We start from the raw sequence: 12,032 nt of genomic DNA on the forward strand, positions 1-12,032 counted from the left end.
AAATCAATAAATATTAAAAAAAAAAAGTTAGCAGCATTTGAAGCCTTGGGTTATATTTTGGTTGATTGGTTATGTGTTGTTTTTTGTTTTTTTCTAATATATTTTATTGATTTTTACAGAGAGGAAGGGAGAGAGATAGAGAGCCAGAAACATCAATGAGAGAGAAACATCGATCAGCTGCCTCCTGCACATCTCCTACTGGGGATGTGCCCGCAACCAAGGTACATGCCCTTGACCGGAATTGAACCCGGGACCCCTCAGTCTGCAGGCCAACGCTCTATCCACTGAGCCAAACCAGTTTCGGCAGTTATGTGTTTTTTAATAGGTTTTTATTGATTTTAGAGAGAGAGGAAGTGAGAGGGAGAGAGAGATAGAAACATCGATAAGAAACATCTACATGATTGGCTGCCTCCTGCACGCCCGTTGCTGGGGATTGCGCCCGAAACCCAGGCATGTGCCCTGACCAGGAATCTAACCAGCAACCTCCTAATGCATGGGATGCTGTTCCACCGCTAAGCCACACCAGCCAGGCTTGATTGTTTTATGTTAGCTTCCTTATTTCATATTGTTCCCTGGCCTTGAGTTAAGGGTGCTCCTCTTTTTATTTCTCCTAATGCTGATGGTTGATTCTTTTCTGTTTTGTTTTTATTGTATGCTCTTCACTCTGCAGCGGCAGTGATAGTATGGACTATGGTGACTCAAGCTCTTCCTACTCCTCCCTCGGTGACTTTGTTAGTGAAATGATGAAGTGTGACATCAATGGCGATACGCCTAGTAAGTGTATTGGAGAACTTGGCCAGCTCTGGGCAGGGTTTGGTTTCTGGGGTGGTGTGGTCTGTACCTGCACCCTTGGGTTTTGGCAGATGTGGATCCTCTGACGCATGCAGCGCTGGGGGATGCCAGTGAGGTGGAGATTGATGAGCTGCCGAGCCAGAAGGAAGCCGGGGAGCCTGGCCCCCACAGAGACCCTCAGGAACACCCCCCACCGCACTCCAGCTCCAGCACCACGGCCAGCAGTGGCCCCAGCACCGTCATCCACGGAGCCAGTGCTGTAAGTGAGGACTTGGGGTGGAAAAGTGAGGACTGCGGGGTGTGGGCCTCACCTCTCTTAGGAAAGCTGGAGTGAAGCTGTGGATTTAATTTGCTTCTTTCTTCACCATCTTCCTATCTTCCTGACCATAGGCCCTGCAACTTAGAGCCTATAAGATATTGTTTTGATCCCAGAAGGAGATCACTGGGTTTTTGTTCAGGGATTAACTAAGATGCCTCTTGCATAGTTTGTGGGGACAGAGAACAGGGATGTTACAGAGATCTTTTCTCACACATTTCTTAGGGTAGGAATCTGACAGGCCTGGCTTGGCCCTGCCAAACCGAGACTATGGGAAAGCGTCACCGGGCACCAGGTGACTACTTTTCATTTGATATGGACTGTAGGAACCTGCTGACTCAACAGAGACGGACGATAAGGCAGCAGTAGCCATCTCCAAGCCCCTCCCGCCCGTGCCTCCCAGCATCAGCAAATCGGTCGTGGACAGGCGCCAGGCAGAAACTGGAGAGGGATCAGTGTGCCGGCGAACCTTCGACAACCCATACTTCGAGCCCCAGTATGGCCTTCCCCCTGAGGAAGATGATGATGACCAGGGGGAAAGTTACACTCCCCGATTCAGCCAACATGGCAGTGGCAATCGGTGAGAGCCCAGGGGTCCTCCTGGGTGGGTGACTGCAGGACCTCCCTGCAGTGGAGCTGGGCGAGGGTTGATCGGCCTGAGGGGTCTCAGTGCCCTCGTGGTCCTGCCGTGTCCAGAGGGTGGTGCTGCGATCTCGGCATTTAGGAATCATGGGAAGGGCATGGCGACTGCAGTGTAGCATCAGGCTCACACACCCAAGGTCACCTTGGGGCTCATAGGTGCCACTGTGCATTCAAGGGCTCAAAAGCTGCTGCGGCCCAACAGCTTGAAACTGGCAAGCGACTCGGACGCAGAGTCAGACTCCCGAGCAAGCTCTCCCACCTCCACCATCTCCAACAACAGCACCGAGAGCTTTGGGGGCATCATGTCTTTTGCCAGTAAGTGCTTTCAGCTCTCTTCTGCCTCTGTCCCATTTTCTTCCCAGTAGGGCTTGGCCACGCCAGAGGCTGGGTTGCATTAGCAAGCCCCAATTCAGGTTGTTTGGTGATACTCAATAGGTATTTTCAGGGGAGGTCAATAAAGAACAGGGACAGGTTAATCATTGTCTTTCTGCCTGGAGGGTTCAGCCTGTTTCAGATAAGATAGTGGGTCAACTGAAAAATAATCATTAGATTAAAAATTATACACTTGTACACATATTTTGTGGAAATATTCTGGTCTAATATCTTCTCTGTCTGGTGAAGGGCTTTTTCATGAACATGTTTTGAAATCTATATGAGGTTGACTTTCCTGCATAGAGATTATTTCCAGAAATGAGGGGTGGTGTCAGAGAAGGCTTGAAGACAGCTTCAGGACCAGAGAAAGCCAACATAGGGGATCATTGTGATTGTGAGTTTTGTCAGAAGCCGGGAAGGGGCAGCACCAACTTCAGACCAGAAGCACATGAACTGCCGCTTTCGTGCCAAATTGGCAGCTGATAAGAGACTTGGATATTGTCAGGGGAGGTAGTCAGAGCGAGTTGTTACTGGGTTTTGAGCAGTCTTGGCAGTGGCCTCTTTGTTTGCCCTAAGTTAGCCTTGGCCCTTTCTAACATAGAGCAGAGTCACTGGGCTGTTGGGAAAGGAGGAAGGTGGAGATGATGAACTAGTCCTCAGAATATGAAGCTTTGATTCTTTATCCCCGTAACTCATTGCTCTCACTCTCCCCACACCTTGATAGGCAGCCTATATCGGAACCACAGTACAAGCTTCAGTCTTTCGAACCTCACACTGCCCACCAAAGGTGCCCGGGAGAAGACCACGCCCTTCCCCAGTCTGAAAGGTAACTGCAGCCCTCCTTTTGCCAAGCCAGGGTTCTCTGAGAACGAGTTCGGGCCCATGAGTGCTTGTCAGGCCCTGTGTATGATGAGCCACTTGATCTGGTTGCTGCCCCTCATCTCGCTTCTCATGGCTTTCACTGCACATCGTGGCTCTTGCTGGTTTTCAGGTGGAAACTGACTTGGTAGCTAAAGAGAAGGCCCTGTTATATCCTTTAGGATAATGGCAACTGTGGGATGGCTGCTGCTTCGGGGGAAACATTGTCAGAGGTCCATCATTAACATGGGGATCACCCAGGGCCACCACTTACCTGCCAGGTTCCTGCTGTGTGAACTCAGGATGAACCCCATCCCAGAGCGATGGCCCAGCAGGGGGTTGTTGTGGAGAGCCTGGCACCATGAAGTTATTTTATGTTTGGAGCCTGGCAGTGTTTATTGAGTAAAAAAGCCTCTTACTTTGGCTTCACGTCGACTTAGGGCCAGTTCGTGGACCAGGTGGTATTGGCTGGCTTCCAGGGGCAGTTGAGACCTCACTTGGTTTTCATTAGTGATCTCCGCCAGGGTGAGGGCCCTTCGGAATTTACTCTGACTTTTGTTTGTTTCCTCTGGTTATTGTGCTGATCTTTAATCATAGTGGAAAGCACAGTGAGAAGCAGCTCCATGTTGTTGTTTTTTAACTGACCTCTCTTCCAAGTGATTAAAATTGTCAGAAATCTGAGGAATGCTCTTTGGGCGAGGGATGGGAACATAGGATAGATGGGCAAAAGGACATCAGAGCTGGTGGTGTAGGGAACTCCTGAGTGGACTCAGCCATGCTCAGTAGGTGAGGGATGGAAAGGTGTTTCATTTGATGCAGTTGAAGAGAACAATGGAGATGCTTTCATTGCATGCGGTGCTTCACTTCATTTGCTGCACTTGTCACCCCCATCCTCACTCCTCCACCCCACTTCCCATGACAGCATCTGCAAGGGGGGTCTCTGCCCTCCGCGGGCCCGCGGGCCCTCTGGACCCTGTGCTAGATGTTTCATGACAGCCAGCATGTGCCTGTTTAGTACCCGAAGACTCCTGTGTCATTTACCCTGCCTCTGGCTTTGAGAGGCCGTAGTCTTAGGGATGGTCTTTCCTAGAGCTTGGTTGTCTCCTGGTCACTTGGCTTCCAGCTCTGAGGTGCCTGAGAACCCAGGTTCTATGCACCAAGCTTTGGGAGAATGCTCAGTTTATCCAACTTACAGCTCCATTGAGGGTTAGGGGGTTGTGGTATTGTGGCTCACCTACTAATTGTGTATTTTGTGTCCCAGTATTTGGGCTAAATACTCTAATGGAGATTGTTACTGAAGCCGGCCCCGGGAGTGGTGAAGGTGGGTCTTGCCCGTGAGCTGTGCATGATCGTTTTTTTCCTAGCATCTCCTGTGCCTGCCTGAGGCCATCCTCCTCATGGAGCAAGCAGATCACACGCTGACCTGCCTGCCCTGTCCCCCGTGAGGCCCGTGCTTGCCCCTGGGCGTGCTGCTGGTGCATGCGGAGTGGCCCGAGTTTCCATCCCCACCTCCTCCACATTGCCATGGCTGGTTTCTGCCCCTGTGTGGCGCCCTGGTGCCATCCTCGCCCAGCCCTTCTGGGGAGTGGATGTGGACAATGGCTACCAGGGCTGTGCCGAAACTGGCTCCTGGACTACACTAGTGATGTCTCTCATTCCACCTCCCCGTTGCAGGAAACAGGAGGGCCTTGGTGGACCAGAAGTCATCTGTCATTAAACACAGCCCAACAGTGAAGCGAGAACCCCCGTCACCCCAGGGCCGATCCAGCAATTCTAGGTACTAAATGGCAGAGCGGCTTTAAGATTCTTGGACAGAGGTAGCGATTCCTGTACCAAACTTTAGGGATGCTCAAGAGTGGGAGAGAAACTTGCAGCTGGGTGGATGAAGTTATTGTCAGCACCTCCCATTCTGACTCACTCCCCATGCAGCAGTAATAGCTCAAGTGCTGAGAGAGTGAGGCAGCGGTGGTGGGTACTTGGGCAAAGCAGGCTGAATGGGGAGGTGGGGGATGCAGTGGACTGGGACATCTGGACACGTGGCTGGTGGAAGGTGGGATGCTCTGCAAAGGAGCTGATGACCACAGAAGTGGTATGTGGAACCCACAGTGAGAACCAGCAGTTCTTGAAGGAGGTGGTGCACAGCGTGCTGGATGGCCAGGGCGTCGGCTGGCTCAACATGAAGAAGGTGCGACGGCTGCTGGAGAGCGAGCAGCTGCGGGTCTTTGTCCTGAGCAAGCTGAACCGCACGGTGCAGTCCGAGGACGATGCCCGGCAGGATCTCATCCCCGACGTGGTCAGTGTTGGCTGGGAGCTGGAATCAACTGGGAAGAGGATGTGGACACCACAGGCCATTTTGCCAACTGTAGCCCCTGGATTATTGTTGCAGGAGATCAGTCGAAAGGTGTACAAGGGAATGTTAGACCTGCTCAAGTGCACGGTGCTCAGTCTGGAGCAGTCCTATACCCATGCAGGTCTGGGCGGCATGGCCAGCATCTTCGGGCTCCTGGAGATCGCCCAGACCCACTACTACAGCAAAGGTAGGGACTGTGCCAGCGGGGCAGCGTGCCGTCCACAGCTCTCCCGCTTGTCTCCGAAGGAAAGAAACTTGTCCCTTGACAAAATTCCCAGAGCCACGCTGTTTCCCACCAGGCTCTGGGATTTCATTTTCCAGGGCATGTTTATGTGCAGTGGGCGTCTTCCTGTCATGAAAAATAAGATGTTGTTTTTCTTTCCTTGCACTTCTTCCATTCCACGTCCTCCTGTATTCCTGCTTCCCCCGGCACCTTCCCTACCCTGATTGGCACTCACTTTCTCCTATGACCTCTTCCTATATTCAATCTTTTCCTCAGAACCAGACAAGCGTAAGAGAAGTCCAACAGAGAGCGTGAATACACCAGTTGGCAAGGATCCTGGCCTGGCTGGTCGGGGGGACCCAAAGGCTACGGCACAGCTGAGAGTTCCCCAGCTGGGGCCTCGGGCACCAAGTGCTACAGGAAAGGGTCCTAAGGAACTAGATACCAGGAGTTTAAAGGAAGAGAATTTTGTAGCATCTGTTGGTATGTATCGCTGTATTTGGTGTATTGGAGGGGTTCTGGTGTCTTAGATATCCCTCCCTCCTTTCAATCCATCCAGAATCCTGCCTTTCTCTTTCCCATGCTTTGCTTTCTAGAGAGGGGGATAGACCTGTGTCCATTTCTAATGGTACTTCTTTATACTTCTCTATCCCTTATGCTTCATTTGCAGCCACCCCCACCCACATCTTCACATGGGAGATTTTCTTAGGGGTCCCAGGGAGGCCTCCTGCAGGGAGTCTGAGCTGTGCCCTGGTCCCTGTGTTTGTTTGCTTCTGGATTTCTTCACATGGTGGAGAGGCCACGTGAGCTCCTGGAAGCTGTAAGGAAGTGTATAGATGCATCTTGAGGCAACAGAATTATGATCATCTGGGTCTCTAAAGCCAGTTTCCCCCCATCCAACCATTACACTGCCCTCAAATTGGCTCCTCCGGGGTGTGTCCGGCAATCCCATTCTCATGGGCTCTGAACCTCAGGGTATAGGTTTCTGAGTCAGCTTTTCTTTAAAACTTTCCTCACTGGGACTTGTTTACATTCCATGTTTCTCAGTTCCCACTAAGGCAGAGCCTAGGGAGCTCTCTGGGTGTCACCTCGGTTTGACTCAAGGTCACGTAGGTTCTAGGTTCTTTTTCCAGTTCTAGGTCCCCGGGCAGTGTGCTTCTAACTGATGCCTCTTTGCCACAACCATTAGCAGTTGCCTTAGGCTTCCATAAATGCTCATGAGGAACCAGTGTCCTTTTCAGGGTGTTACACTTCTCTAGCCAGCAACATATTGTCCTAGAGGCAATCAGCCCTTTCTCCTGCCTGAAGTGATGTTTCAGGAAAAATAATGACCTGCCCTCAACCAGGAATGTGACTTTGGACAAATCACTCTCCCTCTCGGGGTCTCTGTCTCCTCATCTGGGAAACGAGGGGACTGGACCAAGTGGACTCTTAACGTTCTTCCAGGAAAACAATCACTCTGATCGCTGCTCTCTTCTTTACCCCTGCTAAGAGGCTATGCCTGACATTCAATAGTCTCTGTTATGCTACTGGGTTCCCAGGTATCTGGCTAAGAATGGGTCTCTTACCAGGACAGGCTCTGATTCTGAGGGTGAGTTGGGTTTTTTGGTAGCAACAAGGAGGGATGCCCACTGCTTGCATGAGTGACCTCGGTCCAGTCCAGTGGATGAAACAGATCGGTGCTCGTGCTTCTGAAATCCCTTTGGCCGCTCGAGGTGGTCATCTGTCTCATCTGAAATCTTTAAAATGTGCCTTTGCCCAGCTCATTTGGCAGAGAGAGTGTGCTGTGGTGGAAGTTTAACCTCATCCTAAGTCACATGATCTTGAGGGACTGCTCGGCCTCTTTAGGGTCCGTTTCCTCTGGCCAAGACCAAGGAGCTCGGGAAGAGGCCCTCCAGGCTCTAAGGCTCTGCAGGCTCTTTACTGCCACGTTGAGGTTAGGGTTAGACATTTGGAGTCCTGATTTCATGAGTTTAATCCCCACAAATGAAGATCTCTTTTTATCTCTTGGTTTGTAATCTTATGCCTGAGACTGAACCAACTTGGGTGGGTGGGTTTCCATTTCGTCTGCCTGACCAGCCTCTGACTCTGTCTGTCTTTCTCTCCTGCTTACATTGCATCTGGGGTAGAATTGTGGAACAAGCACCAGGAAGTGAAAAAGCAAAAAGCTATGGAAAAACAGAGTAAGGAACAAACGCCCCCTTCCCGTTCCCAAGTCTCCCATACCTGCCAACTCCCCAGGCCCATTGGGGCAGGCTCCCTTTGTCAGCCCCACCCCAAATTTGCTCTAGGGGGGTATTTGGAGGGACAGCAGGCAGGTGGTATGTGACTCAGGTGTGTGGCTCGTAGGGTGCGTCCCCCGCCCCTCCCCGCAGCACTCAGACTGAAATTGAGGCGTCTACTGAGTAAAGCCCCTTAGAACATGGTTCTCTATTGCTTCCGAGTCGTCAGTGGGGAGAACGCTTGCCTATTTTCATGCCCCTCATTGGCTGATATCTCCCTCACCCATTAGAAGGCCTGTGGGCACAGTTGGCAGAGATGGTTGCTGTCCCTCCGTGTGAGTCTGTAGCTTCCCAGCTCTCTCTGGTGGCTTGCCTAGGCACGCTTTCTTGCTTTCCGTCATTCTGTCCTTCTGCCATATCATTGTGGGTGGGTGGGGAAAGGGGAGCGGATTTTATCTAAAATGTGGGAGTTGTAGGGTGGGGTGAGCAGTGTCCATGGAAACAGCTGGGGTTTCTTGATCTCATTGGGCCCATCCTTTTCTCGCCCCTTTGGCCACGTTGGTTTGGGAAGCACTGAGTGACCTGGAGGCCCCGCTGGAGCTGCACCTGGGTGCAGTGGAGTGTGGTTTAGACGTTTGTTTGTGGAGCTTTTCTGTTTTTGGGTGATGTGCTCAGAATGGTCTCAGGTTGAGAAGATGGCTGCAGAACCCCTTGAGACCAAGTCTTGTTTTTCCTACTTGGGTCGTAAGGCATCTGGAGACTTTTCTGTCAGTGGGGCCGAGGGGGCAGCCCCTGGAAAGGTGACGGGGTCCAGGCTGCGCTGCTGCCCCACTCCCTTCCCGGCCTGCCCCTAGCCTTTGTGTACTGAGTAACAGATGTCTTCCCCTACTCAGGGCCTGAAGTACTCAAACCTGCCTTTGACCTTGGCGAGACGGAGGAGAAAAAGTCCCAGATCAGCGCAGATAGTGGTGTGAGCCTAACATCTGGTTCCCAGGTGTGTGACCCTTATTGATAATGATGTGCTATCTCAAAATACTTCTTTAAGTTAAAACAAAAACCAAAGACAAGAAACCTTGAAACAACATAAATAGTCAATAATAGGGGAATGATGACTAAGTATAATATATCCATGTAATATAATATTAGTATCCATTAAATATATTTTAATGCTCACCCAAGGATATGTTTATTGACTTTAGAGAGAGAGAGGAAGAGGGAGGGAGGGAGGGAGGGAGAGAGAGAGAAACATCGATGTGAGAGAGAAACATTGATCGGCTGCCTCCCATACGCATCCTGACCAGGAATTGAACCCACAACCTTTTGGTGCATGGGATGACACTCCAACCAACCGAACTACCCAGCCAGAGCTCTGTTAACTGTATTTTAAAAAATTTAGTGACATGGGAAAATGTTGACAAAGGTATATACAGTATGATTCCCATTTTACTTTTAAAATGTATATAGAAAAGACGAAAAGGAAGTAAACTAAAGACTTGACAGTGATTAATGTAAGGGGTCAGTTCATGGCTTATTTTTGTTTCCTTAGTCTTTCATGTATTTTCTGTAGTGAGCATGTACTACTTTAGTGTTTATTATTGTTCTTATTATGTAAGTCATATATATTTTATGTTAAGAAAAAGGATAGTAGAAGGGTGGGGATGGGGAGAAGGAAGAAGATACAGTATTTCTTAGGGAAACTGAGAGTAGGTTGGACACCTCCCCTCGTGTGTCTGAGGCCCTGTGTCTTCTTTCAGAGGACGGACCCAGACTCTGTCATTGGTGTGAGCCCAGCCGTCATGATCCGAAGCTCCAGTCAGGATTCTGAAGTTAGCACCGTGGTAGGGGAACACCACACTGGCATCTTGGTGGGTGGGGGTGGGCTCCTGTGGAGGCTGCGGTTAGTCTCAGGTCAGCTTGGTTCTCATGGTGGAGATGCCTACCTGTCATAGGTCTGTACAGGAGATCAGGCCCGGAGGTTTCACCTAGGGCTTCTCCTCCTCGTGTCAAGAAGGTACTTGCAGAGGCGCTGGCTCACCTTTGAAAGGGGGGGACTTCTTGATGGCAGCAGAGAGCTCTCAGTTTGGCATTTCTGGGACCCTCCCCTGGGGAATATCCCTCACTACCTTGTTTCCTTTCCAGGTGAGTAATAGTTCTGGGGAGACCCTTGGAGCCGACAGTGACTTGAGCAGCAATGCAGGCGATGGACCAGGTGGCGAGGGAAGCACCCGCTTGACAAGCTCTCGGGGCACTTTGTCCGATAGTGAAATTGAGACCAACTCTGCCACCAGCGCCATCTTTGTAAGCTTTGTTTACTAACAAAAGGAGACTGTTTTTACATGGGGGGAGGGGAGTTGTAGAAAAGAATGAAAAGTTAGGAGGCAATCAGAAGTAAAAGAGGAAGTAAGGAATGGATAGCCTCAAATGTTCCTTAAGGCTTTAACAGTCATTCGACTCCATGATCTGGGGCTTTTAGAACCCTCTCCTGCATCATTGATGAGTTAGATAAGGGCCTGGAGTCCTATCTAGCAATAAACCCTATGTTTAAAATAGCAAAGTGATACCTTTGTGGCAACGTCTGTTATAGCTCTCATCTAGTATCAGTTGGCTTATTTCATGGACTAGTCTAGTTTTATTCTGGTCACTGCTCTATTTACATAGCACCTTAAAATGGCATTTCTTTTAGTATATTCCTAACAGTTACGTGAATTTTTTTTCATTAATAACATCTATTAAGTGATTTACTCAATGCCAAATTCTGTACTGGAAAAAAAAACACAGATAAATAAGGCATGATGTTCACTCTCAAGAAATTTGCAACTCAGTGTATTGCTGTGACTAATCTCTCCTGACAGGTAAGGGGGGGGAAAGCCTTAGGAAAAGAAGAACTTGCCCTAATCACACAATAAGCCATGATCAGTTGGAATTAAATTATTTTAGTCCTTGTCTTTAGACACACTGCTTTTCTCTTTTAAAAATATGTTTTTATTGATTTTAGAGAGAGAGAGACATCGATGATCGATCGATCAGCTGCCTCTTGCCCACCCCCTGCTGGGGATTAAGCCCACAATCTGGGCATGTGCCCTGACCAGGAATCAAACCAGTGACCTCCTTGTGCATGGGTCGACACTCCACCACTGAGCCACACCGGCCAGGCTAGATACACTGCTTTTCAGTATGTACTGCTACTTCAGGCAGCGGATGTTAGGCACTCTGATACACTTACCACTTTCTCTACAAGAGCTCATAGGGCCTTATCTTTGGTCTGTGAGGAGAATGGAAATGATCATTCCCACCCCCATGGCTCCTGCATAAGTGTTTCTAATAGAGCAAGTGACATCCCAGAGTGAACATAAGGAATAGGACCTAGAGTCAGCAGAGCCATTCAGGTTAGTGGACCTTAACTCTCCCTGAGTCTAAACAGACGATTTTAAGAAGAGTGTTTTAAATCTGTCTAATGCACCTGCATTCTGGAGGTTAAGCTGGATGTTATGGAGGGCAGTCTTGCAAGAAGCCATTCAGCTGTGTGCTGTCTTTCCTGGCACCTTCCTGGGACAAATTCTTCTTGTTCTGTGCTGGTTGGCAAGGATTCTTCATACAGTTGAATAGCTGAGAGCAGTTACCTAAATTTCTTGGCTCAAAAATGGCTGTCTTAGCAGGAAATAAATTATAGTAAGTTGGTATGGTCCATTGAACAAGGAATTGCGCTGTGAACCAGGAGGCTGGCATTTAGACACACTAATTAGATTTGCCTAATAACTGTGATCAGTTGCATCTCTGCTTATGCTGTTGTATGCTTTGTGAAATGGGCATGAAACCTACCTCTTACCCAGTTGAAAGTCTTTTTTGAATGAATATAAAGTCTAATATTGCAGAAGTGGCAGATAAAAGTTAGTGGTATATCTAAGGGGCAGATATTTCTGAGATGGTAGAAAAGAGAAAATTAACATTTATCGAATAGCAACCATGTGCCAGGCACTGTTAAGTGCTTTCTATGTATTTTCTGATGTAATTCCTATAATAGTTCCATGAGGTAAGTATTATAACCTTCCTTTTTTCAGGTGGAAAATGAGACTCAGAGAAGCTAAATTTTATGCCTAAGCTCACACAGCCAGTAAGAGGCAGAGCTGTGAACCTTGCTCAGGCTGACTTCAAACCAAGTGTTCTTTCTACTGCATCATGCTGCTATAGAGAATCTGCATGTTTTGTTTCTGTGTTTAGAGCAGAGTCTTTTTTATTTATTTATTTATTTTTATTATT

At 49.1% G+C, this 12,032-nt stretch overlaps 1 protein-coding gene across 18 annotated transcripts in view; it reads left to right on the plus strand.

The window, feature by feature from the left end:
• Positions 1-12,032, plus strand: part of MADD (MAP-kinase activating death domain) — a 58,841-nt gene that overhangs the window by 11,766 nt on the left and 35,043 nt on the right. For 5 of the 18 annotated variants that reach the window (XM_014543370.1, XM_005870821.2, XM_014543366.1 and 2 more), the window contains exons 11-24: positions 671-774; positions 864-1,051; positions 1,435-1,688; positions 1,926-2,065; positions 2,847-2,948; positions 4,242-4,301; positions 4,655-4,757; positions 5,087-5,273; positions 5,367-5,517; positions 5,830-6,036; positions 7,683-7,736; positions 8,669-8,769; positions 9,530-9,613; positions 9,915-10,073. In XM_014543370.1, coding sequence (XP_014398856.1) covers positions 671-774; positions 864-1,051; positions 1,435-1,688; positions 1,926-2,065; positions 2,847-2,948; positions 4,242-4,301; positions 4,655-4,757; positions 5,087-5,273; positions 5,367-5,517; positions 5,830-6,036; positions 7,683-7,736; positions 8,669-8,769; positions 9,530-9,613; positions 9,915-10,073 — 1,894 coding nt within the window. The remainder of the gene's footprint in view (positions 1-670; positions 775-863; positions 1,052-1,434; positions 1,689-1,925; positions 2,066-2,846; positions 2,949-4,241; positions 4,302-4,654; positions 4,758-5,086; positions 5,274-5,366; positions 5,518-5,829; positions 6,037-7,682; positions 7,737-8,668; positions 8,770-9,529; positions 9,614-9,914; positions 10,074-12,032) is intronic. The other 13 variants (XM_014543371.1, XM_014543368.1, XM_005870825.2 and 10 more) reach the window with 7 other exon arrangements.

Source organism: Myotis brandtii, unplaced genomic scaffold, assembly GCF_000412655.1.
Source record: "Myotis brandtii unplaced genomic scaffold, ASM41265v1 scaffold324, whole genome shotgun sequence".
Lineage (NCBI taxonomy): Eukaryota > Metazoa > Chordata > Mammalia > Chiroptera > Vespertilionidae > Myotis > Myotis brandtii.